The sequence below is a fragment of the Sphaeramia orbicularis genome, chromosome 13 (genome assembly GCF_902148855.1).
Source record: "Sphaeramia orbicularis chromosome 13, fSphaOr1.1, whole genome shotgun sequence".
Classification (NCBI taxonomy): domain Eukaryota; kingdom Metazoa; phylum Chordata; class Actinopteri; order Kurtiformes; family Apogonidae; genus Sphaeramia; species Sphaeramia orbicularis.
In genome coordinates, this window is record NC_043969.1 from 21,257,639 (window position 1) to 21,275,841 (window position 18,203).

Below are 18,203 nucleotides of genomic sequence, written 5' to 3' on the forward strand. Positions count from 1 at the left end.
TCTCTGCCTGTGCAGAGCTACTCCTAGTTGGTTTAGCTCCTTCACAGACAAAGGCAGTTGACCATGGGGGATCGGACGCTGGCAGTGGCAGGGAGTTGATGACAGCTGGTTTAACTTCCAGGGTGGCTGCAAGGCTCTTTAGGACTCAGTTGTGGCGCCAAGTGTACTGTCCTTGGGTGAGACTGGCCTTGCATCCTGTTAGAATGTGTCGGAGGGAGGCTGGTCTGGAGCAGAGGGTACAAGCTGGGTTCTCCCCAAACCATCGATGGATGTTGGTTGGTGTTGGAAGGACATTGTAAGTAGCCCTGATGGTACAGCTCAGGCTTTGCGCTTCCCTGGTCCACACATCTCTCCAGCTGAGCCTCCTCCTCTCCACATTGTCCCACTTTGTCCATTGTCCCTGTTCACCAAGGAAGACCGCCTTGGCCCACCTTGCACCCTCCTCCTGACGGCGTATTTCTTCAACCACCATCTTCCTCCGTCTTGGTGCAGCGGCCTTGTTCCATGCTGGGCGGCTAGTTTTTAGGCCAAGGCCTCCTCTCCCATGCTGAACATTCCCCACCATGTCAGCATGTGTGAGAGCTGATGTTGCCTCTTCCACTGCTGCTGCTGGAGTCCATTTGCGCCCAGTTACCAAGGTTGGTGCGTTGTTTCTCACCACCTTGTCTTGGGATTCATTCAGCGTCATCTGGAGACGTATTTTAGCACACTTGAATTCCTCTGTGGGACTGGTGATGGGCAGCTTGAGGACACCATCTCCATAGAGGCCTATGTTGGTGAGGCATCACGAGTAACATTTAATGGAACATTACTTGGCAGAGTTCAGTGACTCTCAATGCAATATATCACAAATGCATGGGGTGTCCAAAAAATTTGTCCACCACTGTATAATGCTGACACTGGTGAATCTGCTTGTATGCTTTATGTGTCTCAGTATTTTTATTTATGTTTCTTTGAAACAAGTACATGTGATATAACAAAATATATTTCTGTCATATAATGGCAAAAAATGAAAAAACATGAGGAAAAGTACATATTTGGAGAAAAAGATTCTATGAAAAGCACACAAAGAATTCAGGACTGCATTGGACAAGTTAGCTTTGTTGTAAATGTCTCATAAAGTCAAAATCCAGGACTCTTGGGTTAACAGTCTCAGGTGGAATTTAGCAAACCGGGCATGCGTTGCGGCTTCGTGCTTATCGACCTGGTTTTTGCCCTGTGGCAGGAATTTCAGCAGCTGCTCCCACACAAATGTCAAACAGACATAGACAAGAACTTCAGCTGACAGCACTGCCGGCACTGTGAAAATAGTACATCTGCTTTAAGATCTGAGTGTCGGTGTGTCAGTCAGTGCATATATACGTGTGTGAAGCATCCCTTGTGTTTGGTATCGTGGTGTGATAAGAAGCAGATATAAGGCAGCCTGAACACGTCAGTCTCCAGAGCACCTAACCTCATCTGATTGCTCAGTGACAAGAAACATAAAAACCCCTGAAGCATGATGCACAGAGGGAGTACTATGAGAAAAATGGACTGTACTATTAACTTGTAGTATCTTGTTCAACAAAATTCTGAGTGGGACTTACATTTCTGTTTCACTTCACTCCAGAGTCTAGAGCTGCACTAAAAATATATTTTGTTGATATGGCATTGAATTATAGGTGTCTTTGACTGTACACATAATGCAGATGCTGATACAATAAAAATGTATATCATTCATTATATATCAGTTAATTCATGTATAAACAAGTGGTGCCAGGCACAACAAACCCCACCCCTCATACGTATTGTAGCCCTTTTTTGCATCGATCTGCTATATACTGTATGAGCAGAGTTTGAAGTAAATTATAAAAACATCAATTTTGTTTGACATTTGAAATTTCACCCATTATAAGTGAATGGGGGAAAAAAAAAGATTGTAAAAATTCATAAAAAATTTGAACTTTGACTTGGTGTTCCCAAAATGTAATTAGATTTATTCTGGGTTACTGGCAATCTATAAACCCAAATTGGCAATGAATTCAACCAAAAGTTTTGCTGCTAGAGTGTTAACAAACAAACAAACTGAACCAAAAATATTACCCCTTGCCTGCCCTTCGGGGGGTGGGGTAATAAATTATAAAGCAAATTAAACATGATGGTGCTGTAGACCAGTGATTCTCAACTGGTGAGGCATGATCCAAAAGTGGGTTGCAAACCCGTTTTCAGTGGGTCTCGGGCCTTTGCCTGAACAAAAAATAATGTTAAGAAACACTAATTGCAGCTTATTAATTAAATTCATTGTGCATGAAAATACCAAGTGTGTTAAAAATGTCTGTTACTGAAATGTCCTGATTGTTATATCAGCTTAATGATTAATGCTTGACTGACTACGCTTTTAATTTTTAACTGTGTACATGTTTTGGTTTTGGTTAAAATGTACCTAATTTACAGTTAAAGAGAATAATTCCCTCTTTAGCATCACCACCTGATGGTCCATTTGGTTTATCATTAAACTTGTCTTTTGTGTTGGCATACTGTGGTATTCTGTATTATCTCAGGTTCAAAACACCCCATCTATTCATTAAATGAATTCAAGTTGACCTTTTATCAATTTGGGTTGTAGCTTTTCATTTAGGGGTGATAGTGGGTCCGGGACCCAGACCAGTTGAGAACCACTGCTGTAGACTACATCTGGATTAAAGGAACATTAATATTCCTCCACATGTCTCAACTTTTTGATGAATTGTTCTTTAATGCTCATAATTTCCATAAAAATGCCCAAATAGCAGAAATATGGGTAATCTAAGCCTTTTACTGATACATACCATGCCTATAATGGGGTCTATGATCAAGCTTAGAGGGGTCACCGGTGATCCAGTGGATCTCCAGGGGTTAAACCACAGCTCTTTCACTCACACACTCCGACCAGACTGTGATTCACATTACATGGTGTGTGTAACAGCTTTTCCTGCTTTCTTCCTTCCTCTTTTTGGGTGTGCTGATTTTATCCAATTCCTACACAAATGTTTGTTCAAATCCTCACAAACAAACATCTGTCATCATATCTGAAGCATCATCTTTTACTCCTCTGTTTCTATAAATTGCACTTCTCATTTTGTTCTGCTTTAAGTGTAGGTTCTTCAGTTTTATGCACCATGAGTCTGTTTTTCAAGACTAATCTGGTCAAACGTGAACGCACTAGACTTCTGTTTTAGTGTGAGGAGTGATAGGCCTGTTGTTAAGTAAAGGCGCTGTCAGTTGTTATTTGTTTATTTCCTGTGCAGTAAAATGTCATCCATAAGTATACATCAACTGAGCCACATCCTGTACAAGACCATTTAAATGTTAACATCATCCTGGTCTATTTTGGGAGAATTCTCCAGTGTTGGACTGTCTGGTTTCTTTCCAGGATCATTTTTTCCCACGCCGTTCAACTCAGAAAATGTTTAAATTGCTTTAAGATTGGCTGCACATAGACGTCAACGCTTCCTGTCATCAGAGAACAACCTCAGATGGAGTGGATCTGTAGCTTTCATAGCTCTGACTGATGCCTTTTATTTCATGGTGTTGTGCTTTATCTCTGCCCTCAGGTAAACCATCAGGTGATCGACCTGTGAGGCTGCCGGGTCAGGTTTTACACGCTGCTCTACAGGAGTGGGAGTTCACGGAGACCCACACAGGGCTTCACACCACAGGCCAACCTCTTTACTGCCAGGGCGTCTTTGATGCCATCACTATGGGTGAGGTCATCCTACATGTTGTGACTTTAACCCATGAAGACCCAAACAACCACTGGCAACCAAATGCTTCTACTGATCTATAATGTTTAACACCTGTTGATCCACCAGTTCTATCAATACTTGTAAATAATTGGTGTAAAATGCAGTTAATCATCTTTTTATGGTCATCAGATATGACCCATGTGGATGTTTAGAGGCTCCATAGTTACCATGGAAACACCGTCATTTTCTACAACACTGATTCACCAGTAAAACCTATGGAGTTGGATCAATGACAGCGGATAGAGACAGTTGTTTTTATGTTCAGTTAATGATGTATTTTGTTGAAAGTCACTTTTTCTTCAGTTTTCTCTGTTTCTGATATGATAACCCTCAACTTTAAGCTGATCTTTTATGAACATCTACATGGTCAGTAAGTTAAATATGTGAAAATTCCTGATTTTTACTGAAAAAACACAATACAGAGGATAGTATTATAATAAATGGTGATAAATCACTTAATAAAGGCTTGATAAAGAGATAAATTCATTTGGGAAATGCCATAAAAGTAGCACTGGGTCTTTATGGATTAAACACTGAAGTACCTGAGTCCTGCAGAAATGTCTTGGACTATGTATATTTTATTCTACTACAGATGGAAGCAAATCATCTACTTCCATCTGACCCTGTCCACTGTATCTTCTACCTGCATGTCCTCCTTCATCACATCCATAAATCTCCTCTTTGCCTCCATCTTCATCCTTCTACCAGTACATTCACTATCCCTCCTCATGTCTGAACCGTCTGTCTGTCCTCTCTCACTTTGTCTCCAAAGCGTCCAACTTAAATCGTCCCTCTGGTGTGCTCCTTCCCAATCCTGTCCATCCTTGTCACCCCCTAAAAAAAATCTCAACATCTTCAGCTCTGCCTCCTGTTGTTTGGTCACTCCCCCCTGCTTCCACTCGCCAATCCATACTATGTGTATTTTGTTAATGTTAGGGAGAATCTAATACAAAAGGTTCACTCACTTTGTTTTTTTTAAACTTTTATCTCCATCATCCTTGACAGCAGAGCACCCACTCTATTAATGGAGACTCAAGAAAAGCTCTAAAAACATTTAGCTTCACCATACATTTACCGTTTTTTCTGTTGGGCTCCAGACCAGAATGACACAGTGCTGGTGTTTCGTGGCGGTGTGCACTGGATGGTGTCAGCTGACGGTGTTGTGACTGGCCCGCTGCCGCTCCGTCAGCGCTGGCCTGACCTCCCTCCTGCCATCGAAGCCGCCGCCTTCTCTCCACTCGACTCCAAGTTGTACTTTTTTAAAGGTACCGCTTCAAAGAGCTCAGTAATGTGACTAATGCTTCCTTTTAAAGATGTTTCCTGACCTACTGCAAACCTTCAACTATCTGTTAAAGCCCAAAATAGAATCTTTTGTCTATAAAAAAAAAAAAGAGAGAAGAATGAGTGTATTATATTGCACTACAGGCTCAGCTGTTCACAAGTTCACTTTTGGGCTGAGGATGAGGAACTCACTTCAATTATTTACTGCCAGGTTTAACTTAACTGTTCAGGACCGAAAACCGGGCCCAGTTGACTAAATTCACTGATCTGTCTCATACAGATGCTCTGCTAACACATGATTTATACATAATAAAACATCTCCACCTCTGTCTTTGGTCTAGTGAAGTATAAGAAATACTCTTCTAAACAAAGAAAAACTCAACGTTCTGCTCTTAAAGTTGGAAGGTTATGTACCGTTATGAACGCTTGAGTTTGAAAATCTTCCATCCTTGTAAAAAGTGCATTTGATTTTCATGAAATTGGATAAATGTGTGAAGCTACTTATGATTAAATATGTGATGGTGCACAGTAGACGTAAATCACAAAGATGTCACAATGTAATGCGGATTTGATTACTTTTGAATGATTGTTTATTTCAAATATCAACATTTAAAATCGGCACAAGAAAAATCAGTACAAAAAAGGAAACCTATTCAAAAAGAAGCAGGATGAAGTTCAGCTTATATACTCCCACCTCCTTACCCCATCCTTCTACTGACCTTAAATTCCCATGTCAGCTCCCATAAATATTTAACAAATCTTGTACATATGAAACTAAATTCTGACTAAGCCTGCACAAAACAAAAAAATGTTATGCATATCGAAAATAAACTCATAACTTCATAGCAACTTCCACTTATGTGACTCTTGTTTTACTTCCTCAGGGAAAAGGATGTGGCGCTACACGGGCGGTGCACTGGACCCAGGCTTCCCCAGAACAAGCACCGACATGGGTCTGCCACGCCACCCTGACTGTGCTTTTTACTACGCCCCTCTCGGTCACATGATCCTCTTCAAAGGCTCTCGGTACTTCGTCCTGAACCTCAGAACCCTGCGCCAGGAGCCCTACTACCCCCGTAGACTTACAGACTGGAAAGGGGTGCCACAGGGGACCAACGGGGCGCTGACCCGCCCAGACGGACGCCTCTTCCTGTTCAGGGAGCAGCGGTTCTGGAGGTTTGACACAGTTAAGGTGCGAGTCACCAAAGAGGGGCAATGGGCCACGGATCTGAGCTGGACTGGTTGTAGTAACACTCTCCAGAGCAATGACATCCTTTGACCAGCAGAGGGAGCTGTAGGCTTCAGATAAAGTGCACTTTGTTGTATACAATGGTCCAAACAAGCAATTACTCCTTTAGTTAAGTTTAAAGGTTACACAAATAAGCCCACTTTATTTGAGGCATGTAAAGTTAAAGTTTTCATGACAGAGCATTTAATATTATTAACATTAATTCATTGATTAATTTTATTATATTGTGCAATTATGTTGTCATTCATAGTTTGGATTTTGACAGAACTGAGCACTCTGTAGTAAACAAGTACTATTTTAGGCTGGAACAACAGCTTAAGTCTTTTTTTTTTTTTTTTGCTTGTATCATTTGCACAATGACAGAAAACCAGATATGCCATTCTGCTCTCATCTGATATTTGTAAGATATTGTAAAAATAACTGTTAAATACTCAATTGTGTGATGTCTGTTGATTTGGTGGAAGGCCTATATATTTGTCACAGAGCCCTGGTTTCATCATGTCTCAGCTGCTTTTACCCTCCGAAGGTACTACAGGATTATGTGTCCTAAATGTTGAGGAGCAGGGTAGGTGCACAAGTTGAACACCATGATGATAAACTACTGTTGAATGTTATTATTATCTCCCTCACATTAGTGTTGATGCATGATAAAACATTAAATTATGATGCGTTTCCCTCAGTGATGGTTCCATATGTAGATTGTGACTGACTGAGGATTGATTGTCAAATCACACAGCACTCAATTCTGACCTTTTCATCCTATCATAGTGTTAAATTGTTGACATGTTATTTAATCACTGCGTTAGTTTGTAAATGCAAATGGAAATCACGGATTAGTCAGAAGTGTCATGTGGAATCATCAGTCAAACACACACAACCTTTATCATCTGACCACAGCAGACAGTCCATGTTTTCCTATTATTTATTTTAGTTCTAAGCCATCAGACATTTCTCCCCATCTCTGGACGGTTTGGCAGCTTGAGTCTCACAGCCGATTTCCCCCTGAAAGAGCATGTTTGCTCTGTTTTCGCAGACATAATACACAGTTAATCACATGAGCTGCCTCATTAATTGACAATCCCCTGATGAAGCATAGGAAGATCAACATAACAGTTCATACTAAATCATCTTTTTTCCACATACTGACCATAAAACATAAGAAAAACAGGAGAATATAAGATTGAGCTCAATCGAGGAGGATTTCATTCAAGTTTTAGCTGAATAAATGTAACATAAGTGGTTTTGTCGAACAAACTAAAGCGACACGACATTTTGTCATTAAATGCATCATATTCTTCCATACATGACATAATCTGACATACATAACAGGTCTGTAGGTCACACTGATCATGAACACTGCAAAGGGGGTGGGTTTGACCATCTGTTCAGTGCCACCCACTAAAGGTAATTCCACTTTACAACATATGTGAACATCAGAATGTGAAGTTTCACTTAATCTCTCACTGTAGTAAGCTGATCCCTCAGCTTTTGGTGCCCTTACAGTAATTAACATTTCCTCATGCTGAGGATGCAGATAGGTTGCTTTGCTTTGAGACACAGTAATATAAATATTTGACTGGATGAATTTCCTAATTATGAGTTATAGGTTATTTGAGGAAGCACAAATGGAGAAAAAAAAATCCACTTTGACTTAAATAAGTACTTTGACATCAGAACATAAAATCAAGTGCATATGAGGGGATGCAAACCCTGTGTGGTTAAAAAATACCCTTCTCTTACAATAGACACAACCTTTTTCTTTCTTCACAGGTCCATTCATTCTTAAGATAAAAGTACTGAAAATCTAATAACTTCTAGATATTTACTCAGTACACCTACCTAGTCTCATAAGGATCAATCTGTTTTTGTTTGTGAGTTATTCTCACACATACAAACATACACGAGGAAAAACAATATCCTGCTTAGTTGGTGTGCAGGGTCATAACACAAATGTAGTCTACAATTAATTCATAAACTTCCAACTTCTTTTAAGTGCAACCAACAAATTTACATTTAATATAACTGATGGTCACTGAATTACTTTTGTGATGTTACGGCTTGTGTTGGCTGGTACAGACTGAGAATGATGCATATAGTGAACAGTCAGACTAAACCAGCTCTAACGAATCAACAGTAACATTAAGTAGGTCACATTATGCTCGTATTCATCCACTTCAAATGCAATGCAAAAATAGGAAACTGGCTGTGGTGTAATCGATAAAGAAACCTAGACTGACTTTAGAACCACAACATAAACACTGAACATTAATGCAACACATGTCCTCCATATTTGTTATTCACAGGGTTACACTTTAACACAATAGCTGCACCAATCATTAGACCAAATCACTGGACCCAAATACATACAAGTGCCTTAGACATTCAATAATAGTATTCTTACCTGCACTTCAAACATCACTCACCTTAATATCAGAGCCGGTGCGTGGAGTACAATCAGTTGTAATTTGTGGAAATTAAAGAGAAAGTCCTAGCATTTTCAGAATGCAGACACACAGCTGAACTTTGGTTTCTGTGTCCACAGCTGTGTCCTCATTTGCATCAGTCTCCTTCATGTGATATGTTTTGCATTGCACTGTGACTATTCCCACAGCATAGTGTCAGACATTTAGATGAAGAACTCATCCACCTGCTCCTCACTGTGTGTGTTTGCTGACAGCAGCTTGGTACGGGGCTCAACAATAGTCCTGTCGGTCCCATTGGAGGGGCTCTGTCCAGCTGCCACCGTCCTGCTGCCACAGCTCCCCCTCACTGAATCTGAACCACAGAGACCCCACGTGCCAGCGGGCTCTTGACAGTGGGTGTATGTCCGTGGTAGACATTCACTCAGCTCCTTGACCAGAACCTCAACAGCTGAAGCCCCGACAGCCGCAGGCCTCTCTGAGTGGAGAGTCATCAAAAGGTCCACAGAGGAAGAGCGAGTAATCGTTTTTACTGCCGTGACAGACCGAGGTGAGACAGGGACTCCTGTGTCTACATTCGTCTCCGCCTCCTCCTCGTCCTCCTCGAGGAGGAGATGGGAAAGGGAGCGTGTGATGGGGAGCCGCAGAGGAGAGTCGGGCTGATTGGAGGTGGAGATTGGGGCAGGGCTGCTGCGCTGGGATGAGTAACAGGAGCTGCCTGGGGGGGTGCTGCAGCAGCTTCCTGACCCAAAACTCTCTGCTCTGCCATCACCTCCATGAAGCCTCTCATGACCCGAGTCACTGCGCAGTTTGTGTTCTATTGACAACCAGAGATGGGTCAAACAGGGTCACAAGCTGCAAGGTTAGTTTGAAACCTTTTCACGATGCAATAATAATCATTTATATTTAGAGAGCAATGAACCCCTCAGTGGTTTAATGTAATTAAATACTGGATATTTGTTCAAGTGCCGTTCACATAATTTACATTATATGCTGCTTAAAACCTTTTACTCCACTAAATGTATTTGACAGTGTTTAGTCCCTTTTTTGACACTTAGTTTTTATTAGTTATTTATCATTTTCTCATACAGAACACAACAATCAGCAACACATAATAGTCACAATCTAATAGTAATGATAATTTAGGTTACAGTTATGAAATAGCAATCAAGTTACCTAATGAATTAAATTTTTAGCGCAGCAGTTTATTAAGCATTTCATAGGACTATGAGACAAACCATACATTAATTGTATTTAAAGAAACTAACCCATTTGCCCCATCTTATGTAAAGTTCATCTTGCAGCCTCAGCATAAATGTTAATCTCTCCATTTTGTGAATTTAATCAACAATTTTCAACCAGTCCTCGAGTACCCGTGGGTCAAGTTGAAGCCATTTTAGAGTGATTGTTTTTTTTTGCTGCAGCAGCAAAGATCTTCAGAAGGTATTTATCACTTACAGTCAAATCAGGAAGATGTCCTACCAATAAGTGTTTAGTCACTTTTAAAGATGTTACACAGTGTCTTGCATAAGAATTTTAATATAAAAAATATTGTTTAAGATTAAACCAGTGGTAAACTTTTGGTCTCTGAGGTCTTATAAAAAGCTGCATAGTCAGGCTTATGTTGAGTTAACAACATGAGCTGACACACAACCAGTTCAATCCAAAAACTCACCAGAAAACAAGATTAAGGTAAAACCCCAAAACCTGAAATTGGATTTGTGTATTCCCTGTATATAAAACTAGATCTATAGCACAGCAGTTTATAACTGATGCCTCACTATTAGTTATCCTATAATGATGTATATAATAATATGTCAGTCAGACATGTAACTAGTACTTTCCTTCAGTACTTCAAATACATTTTGCTGCTATTTCACTTACATTTACTTGCATAGGATTCTCCTAGCAGAGTTCAGTTGTAATGGAGTATTTTTACACTGTGGTATTGATACTATTACTTACATAAAAGATATGAATTCTTGTTCCACCACAGACAAAGTCGTATTATTGTATTACTTTAGTTGGATGTGGCTCAGGTTTATTATATTGCAAATACAGTTAGAGCTCAGCTTTTCCTTCCATGAACTTACCTTGCTTGTGTGTTTGCCAGAGCAGGGGGGTTGTGAGGCTGCTGGGTGACAGACTGTGGCCCTGTCCTGTGCCCCTGAGCTGAATTCCTCGGGGGGGAACATTTGGACAGGTCAAGGGGAAAGCACAGGTCAAGGGTCTCTGGGGCTGAACTGGGGTTTTCACCTGCAGCACAGAAGGACAGGACAGGGATTATGATTTCCACTAGGACTTGAGAGATTTAAGTAAGTTAAGTCACTTTGACAGAATTAACATACACGCATTGAACATATGGCTCTTTTGACAGCTTTGAGTTTATTTTGTGTAGGACGTCAAGCATAGACCTCATTGTGTCAGAATCACAAAAAAAGAAGACATGGTTTTCTGTTTCTGTTGGTTGGTCTTAAATGGTTTGAGGAAAAACAACAGGTCCACACATTAGAATTCGGACAGAGGCTAAAAGACACTAGGTCATTTCATCTGCATAACGTTAGCCTCATGGCATAATTGCCTAACTCATATACAAATTGACAAAAGTATTGGGACACATTGAATTCAGGTATTTCTTTTCTAATGGGTCATAACATAGGTTTATATTGTGATAAATATCATTGTATGGTATTGGTTAGTTTGGTTTAAATTATCTCTGCTTCAAAAATGCCTCAGAGATGGTTCTTACTTTTAATATCTCTCAACATTGATTTTTTTTTTATCCATGACTGTGATTTCAGATATTCTACCTCTAAATTTCTAAAATATTTTTCATGCTCTGACTAAATAACAATTTTCTACTAATGAACCATCTACTCTCTTCCCATCACACTTTGGAAGAAAAATCTCCCATTAAACTTTAAGGAAATATTGATGTTTATTAAGTATATGAACAAAAATGTTGGGACACATCATGGTTACAGCTTGTTAGATGTCCTGTTCATATCGATTTGACATATAAACATCAATATTAATTAACAATATGATATTTATCATGATACAAAACTATATTATGATATTTGTCATTACTGTTTTGTATCCCAGACCCATTAGAAAAGAAACACCTGAATGCAACACGTCCCAATACTTTTGTCCATTTCTGTATGAGTTAGGCAATTATGCTATGAGACTAACAATAAGTAACACTAATGTAAAATGTCCAAATTAACAATATATATTAACTGTCTAACATCATCTCACTTTAAAATTATTAGGCATCTTTTTCCACTTATATTTACCCTTGACAGTTCAGTCTGTGCAAAACCACTAGTAGTGTGTGGTTTATTTTCATACAAAGATAGTGATTGAAGTAAAATATTTGCATATATTCACCTCCGCCAAGGAGGTTATGTTTTTGCCGGCGTTGGTTTGTCTGTCTGTGTGCAAGATAACTCAAAAAGTTATGGACAGATTTGGATGAAAATTTCAGGAAATGTTGATACTGGCACAAGGAACAAATGATTAAATTCTGGTGGTGACCCGGGGGGGGGGGGGGCACAGGAGGGCCCACTGATCTGCCTTGGCGGAGGTCTGCGCTCTCCGAGTGCTTCTAGTTGTACATGTTCACTTTAGCATGGACAAGATATTATTTACATCATGCAAAACATGATTAAAATTATATACAATAATAATAATAATTATTCTTATTATACAATAGCTGATGGTATAGTCCTTTGTTTTCCAAGATGCTGATGTAAAATAAATGTAAACGGAAGATATGCTCTATGAATTTTGACAGTTTGTTAAATCATATGATAATGTATTTTGAGCCTTATATAAAGCTGAATAATACAAAGTCAACCCTGAACATTCTCTTTTTTCAAACTCCTGCTTTCCCTCTAGATGAAAATAGCTGTTCCATCATGAAAACTGGCCACCTTCGTGATATGTATGAAACTCCTCATTCTACAAGGCCATATTTTAGCAGGACAACAAACAAAGGTCTGGGATACTGTGAGATAATCACAGAGTAAAACTTCCAACACAGCACTGTGCCTTTCAGCTAATGTAGGGCTGCTTCAGGCAGAAGCAACCACTGATGTTTTACAAACCTCATGATTTAAACAGGGATAAATCAAAGAGAAACTGGTCTTTAATCTAAACCATTTCACATTTTTTGAAATGTCAAGAAGTGAGATCAACTAAAAGATTCAAAACATTTGAAAAACTGAAATAATGTGATGTACATAAAACATAAAGCAATAAAATGAAACTGAACAAGAATTACAGTGTGGCATGAAGCAACACACAGCATAAGTACATTTTGCTGACAGCTTTTTCTTCCAAACTTTACTTGAGCTATTTAAAGACAACATAAAACCATGTTTATTGAAAACTGCATCTACCTGGAAGAGGACTTTGTTTCCATCCAGATCTTCAGTCTGCCAGCGTGTAGTGCTGATAGGGGTACAGGGATTAGGCAGCAAAGGGACCAACTGGCCGATTTCTTCCACACTAAACTGCAGCACGGCAGAATTGCACGGCTCCACCCGAACCCCTGGTGACAACTGCTTTATCGCCAGCTGCAGGCACAGCCCTGGCTCTGAATGGGGTTGAGAAAATCCAAATGAGTTAGGGTGTGTCTATTGGATTTCATTTGGTTTGACTTGGTATGATTAATTTTTCTTAAGGTCAGTGGGAGTTCAGGAACTTTTACTAGTATTCACTTGTTAGTATTTAAGCAAAAATACAGAAAACACATGTTACCTGTGTGGAGAGTGAACCAGCAGAAGCCTGTCTTCTGCTCCTCTGCCTGTCGCTGTAACACTGTCTCATAGAGTCGCACCGCATCCTCGTAGTTGTCGTATCCACTGTACAGTGTCACACGTAATATTTCTCCTCCACAGTGTACTGGTCGAACCCCCCACACAGGCATCCCTGCACCCAGGCTGTAAAAGTCTCTGCTAGGCAGGAGATAGGGCCGAAGCAAGGCGTTGGCAGGTGAGCTACTAGAAGTGATGTGGATCCCTCCAGTTCGGTTGCCACAGCTTTCAGTGCGGTGATACTGCCAGGGTGGGCGCTGGAAAAAGTCAAGCACCTTGAGGATCCGCTCTTCTCCATAAGCTTCATGGAGGAAGAAGGTGATAGCCACAGACGGGTAACCTGGAACATTAAACACATCGGCAAGAATTTACATTGAATCAACTTTAAACAAAAACAGATGTAATTTTGATGAGGGAAGTTTGAGGCGGAGTGATGTGTTTAAACCACACACAGCAAAAATGTGGTAATTAGGAGCCAACATGGTTTAGATTTCTACAAGTATATATATTTTCACCATATCGAAATGATTATTTTATCCCACAGGAAGTAAATACACCTCAAAATTCTATTATGATGATACATGCCTGAAGGGTCAGCCTAAATTTAACAAGACGTATACACTAATAAACATTGTATCTCACATAAACAGTAGAATGTAGGATCCTTACCTGCCACAGGACACAGGCGAGGATAGGTTCTATATGGGGAGGCTCTCTCTGACACATGGAAGATGCGGAGGCTTGGGCAGAGCCAGCGCAGCAGGCGGTCCAGGGTGTGCTGCAGCAGCAGGGAGTCTCCAGGGTTAGCCAGCAAATGCAAGTTCATTAACAACAACTGTTGCTGTCGCTGCTGTCTGAGTCGCCTGGTCATGATGTCCACTGAGATAACACACACATAATGAGTGTGAGCATACACAAAATTGAAAGGTGAAAATACTACAAGGCATCACTGTAGCAGACTCTGTAATACATGATTAGCTAGCCACACCCCAGCAGTTATTCAAATTCTTTACTTAAGTGAAAGTACCCAAACTACAATACTCCATTACAATGAAAACTGCTGCACACTGTTTGTTTTATCAACAAATTTACTTATTGTATAAAAGGGAAGCATAGTCATTAGACAGTAAACTGGTCCTTTTCAGTGTAATATATGCATAATCATATTTCTGCTGAGTTAATCTTGCATTTTACTGCTCATCTGAACAACTATCTACTTTTTGTAGTTTAGTCTACAACAGGGATCACCAACCCTGGTCCTCGATATCTACTACCCTGCATGTTTTAGATGTATCCCTCTTCCAGCACACCTGATTCAAATGATAAAGCTATCATCAAGCTCTGCATAAGTCTGATAATGACTGTCAGGTGTGCTGGAAGAGGAAAACATCTAAAACATGAAGGATAGTAGATCTCGAGGACCAGGGTTGGTGACCCCTGGTCTACAGCAACACACCACTTTATGTAAAAGTCATCAGATGTTTGTAGTGTTGTTGACTGAAGAACTAGGTATTTCTGAACAGTCACTTTTTCCACAGCACAGAGAATCGGAAATAAAATTATGACATGTTATAATATGCTAAATAACTACAGTAGTCTGACTAAAACAGATAATTTATATGCAAATTGTGCTTAAGTGCAGTAGCTTACTGAAATAAAGGAACTTGCATTAACTACAGGTGCATTGCAGTTGAAAGTCTGCATCAGACCGGTACCTTGGATGACAAATCACACTATCTTACCCTCCTTAAAAGTATGTAAGTAGTTATGTGTTAACACTAAAATAACCCCCTTCATTTACTGCTGCACATGGATAAACAGTAGCACACTCACTGCCAGATGTGGACATCCTGCTGCAGTCAGATCTGAATGACATAAAACAAGAACATAAAATTAATCATTTATTTTTCACATGGAGACAAGACAAAAATATGTCTCCATCTTGTGGAGGTTGGTTTGGCAACCATCCCCTTCTGTCACCATGACAACGTACGTTCTGTTGTTAGCTAACGTAAGCTAAAAAAGTGAAAAATGACTATCGACAATACAGAAAACACAAAAAGCCACAGTGAAGTTACCAGAAAATGAACAAGTCCGCGGGCGTAAACTGTCAAAACCTTCCCATTTTCCTAACTCAGCTGAGCAAAATGTACTTGACTGCAGTCTCACATAAAAAGCCAAGTTAGCTAGCTAATGTTAGCCAGGAGCTAACGCGGAGACAACAGTTGACTCACTCGGCAGTTTCAGCTCCAGAGTCCACGTTTTCATTGTCGGCTCTTTTTAATAGTGGTGCTCTTCGAAACATCCTCCAGACAAACTTTCACATTTGGCAAAGTGTTCCGGACAGAAGGTTAGGGCTACGTTCGGCTGCAGGAGCCCAGATCGACAGTGAAAAGCATCCTGTTTGATTTCTTTCCACTGCCTGGTCCCAAAAAAAGGGGGCACTCTTGTTGGGACGCTGACGTCACCGGGCAACCCTCCACTCCCCGTTAGAATAAAACATCGGCTCCGTTAGAATTTAGCACCCGGAAAATAAATAATTAAAAAAAAGACATAACCTAAAGGGTTCCAGCAGTTGTTAGGAAAGTATAAATAGTGGGTAAATACTGAAGGACTTTTGAGCCCCAAAGCAAGGCGAAAGGGAGCAGCAGAAGTGGAGTGAACTCAGCTCTAAAGCCGTCTGTAATAACAGGAGCAGATGGCATCCGTCTAACAATATGAGGACAAAGGAGGAGGTCCAGACGGGTCGGACAGATTTAAAAGTGCAGGGGACGTGAGGAGGGGACACCATAAACCCTCACCATTAAAGACGTTGTTATTTAACAGCTTGTTAAGAGCATTACAATAGTGATCAGTTCCATTCTGGGCACAATCCTTTAGAAACACTATGGATTCTGATAGAAATTAACATCATGTCTATTCATATGTCCCATTTCTAAATGTCTCATTAATTCTTCGTTGATCTATCAGTCAGGGTTGTGTTGATGTCTTTTTGCATATGCATTTGTATATCTTCAATCCTCCAAAGACCAAGACTTCAAACCAAAACCAGGAGTAAAACCTGAACTTTATGAGCATCTTTGCTGCAGCATCAACAGATTGTCCAACTACCATCCTGGTAACAATGCAATGTACATCTACACTGTTGCTCATAAAGGTGGAGTAAAATATTCTTACCTCTTCTCATGAAGTAATTGTGAAAATGTGATTTATTCTTGATAAAGTGTAACTGGGACTCAGTATGTGATCATTGCAGTCTGGTGAAAGGTGATTACTAATGTGTATAAATGGGAATACAAAGAGGAATGCATCTGAAAACAAAATTGTTACAACTTTATGTGCAAGTGTACATTAATTTACATTTTTATGAGTAAGTGCTTCCCTTTGCACTGTGGGAGAGTTAATGTCTGGTACATATGAACTGACTTTTTCCCAGCACAACTGTGATCAGTCAATGGTGAAACGATTTCCTCAGAACTATTTCCCAAGATCTATGTTCAGTCAAGCAACAAAAATTTAATACAGAAAGTTCTACCAAGACTGTAATAATAGAATTTTAAAAAAAAAAATCGTGAATGTGAAGTAGGGGTCCAACTTTAAGTACATCTAATACAAGTAGTAAGTAACATGTAACTGAAGGTTATGTTCCGTTTTTAGAAGTGTTTCTAATATTTCAACCCCTGAATGTCAGAATTATCTGTCTGCATGATATGCTGAGACTCACCAGCACCACAAACCGCAGCATAAATAAATCTCATAAAGAATATTCAAGGATTTACTGCAAGACTGTAATTGACAAATAATTTTGACTATATAGACTTTGAAAGGGCAGAAAAAGGTTCAATCTAAAAGCCAGAGTGGTAGTAAACAATGCTTCTTCCAAGGGCTGCGTATTTCCACTTGAGAACATGGGGAATTTTGAGTGTGGTTTACCATTTACATTAAGCTTTAATTATGGTTAGCGAGGCAAGTATTCCAGACGTTAGCTAAGGCCTTCTCATGAAATATGAAAAAAGGAAAAAGCCAGCGCTTCGTGTTTTTTTTTTACTCTACATTTAATATGATGAAAACAAGGCCCTGTACAATCCACCTTTGCAGTGAGTACAATAATTATTTTACAATTTGTACACATTAGAACATGGTGCTAGACTGGTTCCACCCGTTCAAAATGCAGTTGAGAATGAGAAAAAAAAATCCTCTTTGCAACCTGCACCAAAAGGAACCTTTCCATTCAGAGAGAGGAGATTTTTTTTGGCTGATCACACAGCAGGCCTGAAGTTAAAATGTGTCATGAGGGACCCAACACCATTTATGGAGCTTTTATGTGTGTGTCTTTTTCCCCTGATTGATCCATTAGATAAAAGCATGCTGTGAAGCTACAGCTCTTGATCTATCCACTAGTACAGACCTGGGCAAATATTGTATCTGACAATGGCATTAAATATTTCATCTATGCGAGGTGCACCTAATTCATATCAGATAGTAAAACAACCTCAAAAACAGATATATTTGCAACATAAATTAAGCACTCTTCATGTTTTGTCAAGTACTCAAAATGTCTTTTACTGCTGTAGTAAACCAGGTCTGTACCGGTTAACACTTTGTCCTCTTCTGTGATTTTAAATCCTCTGGGAGGAAAAGGCCAAGAGTGTCTGTCAACCTGTAC

At 39.8% G+C, this 18,203-nt stretch overlaps 2 protein-coding genes across 2 annotated transcripts in view; one reads left to right on the forward strand and one right to left on the reverse strand.

The window, feature by feature from the left end:
* mmp28 (matrix metallopeptidase 28) overlaps positions 1–6,715 on the forward strand; it is a 28,067-nt gene extending 21,352 nt beyond the window's left edge. The window contains exons 6-8 of the mRNA XM_030151744.1: positions 3,573–3,722; positions 4,862–5,029; positions 5,930–6,715. Of these exons, the coding sequence (XP_030007604.1) occupies positions 3,573–3,722; positions 4,862–5,029; positions 5,930–6,324 (713 nt within the window). The 3' untranslated portion in view covers positions 6,325–6,715. The remainder of the gene's footprint in view (positions 1–3,572; positions 3,723–4,861; positions 5,030–5,929) is intronic.
* A 487-nt stretch (positions 6,716–7,202) lies between these two features.
* Positions 7,203–17,456, reverse strand: fam124b (family with sequence similarity 124B). The gene is made up of 7 exons (XM_030151743.1): positions 15,772–17,456; positions 15,371–15,402; positions 14,207–14,416; positions 13,482–13,877; positions 13,121–13,317; positions 10,808–10,970; positions 7,203–9,531 (listed from the first exon to the last, which is right to left on the reverse strand). The coding sequence occupies exons 1-7, from the start codon at positions 15,840–15,842 to the stop codon at positions 8,921–8,923; spliced, it is 1,680 nt and encodes a 559-aa protein (XP_030007603.1). The 5' UTR covers positions 15,843–17,456; the 3' UTR covers positions 7,203–8,920.
* Positions 17,457–18,203: the final 747 nt, after the last annotated feature.

What these genes read in the sequence shown, in the direction of transcription:
- fam124b (XM_030151743.1), bottom strand. Translation starts at nt 15,842, where the DNA reads ATGTTTCGAAGAGCACCACTATTAAAAAGAGCCGACAATGAAAACGTG. An exon ending in CAGGATGTCCACATCTGGCA is followed by an intron (nt 14,417 to 15,370) that starts GTGAGTGTGCTA and finishes GTGTTATCTCAG; the next exon opens with TGGACATCATGACCAGGCGA. An exon ending in GAAACAAAGTCCTCTTCCAG is followed by an intron (nt 10,971 to 13,120) that starts GTAGATGCAGTT and finishes TCTGTGCTGCAG; the next exon opens with GTGAAAACCCCAGTTCAGCC.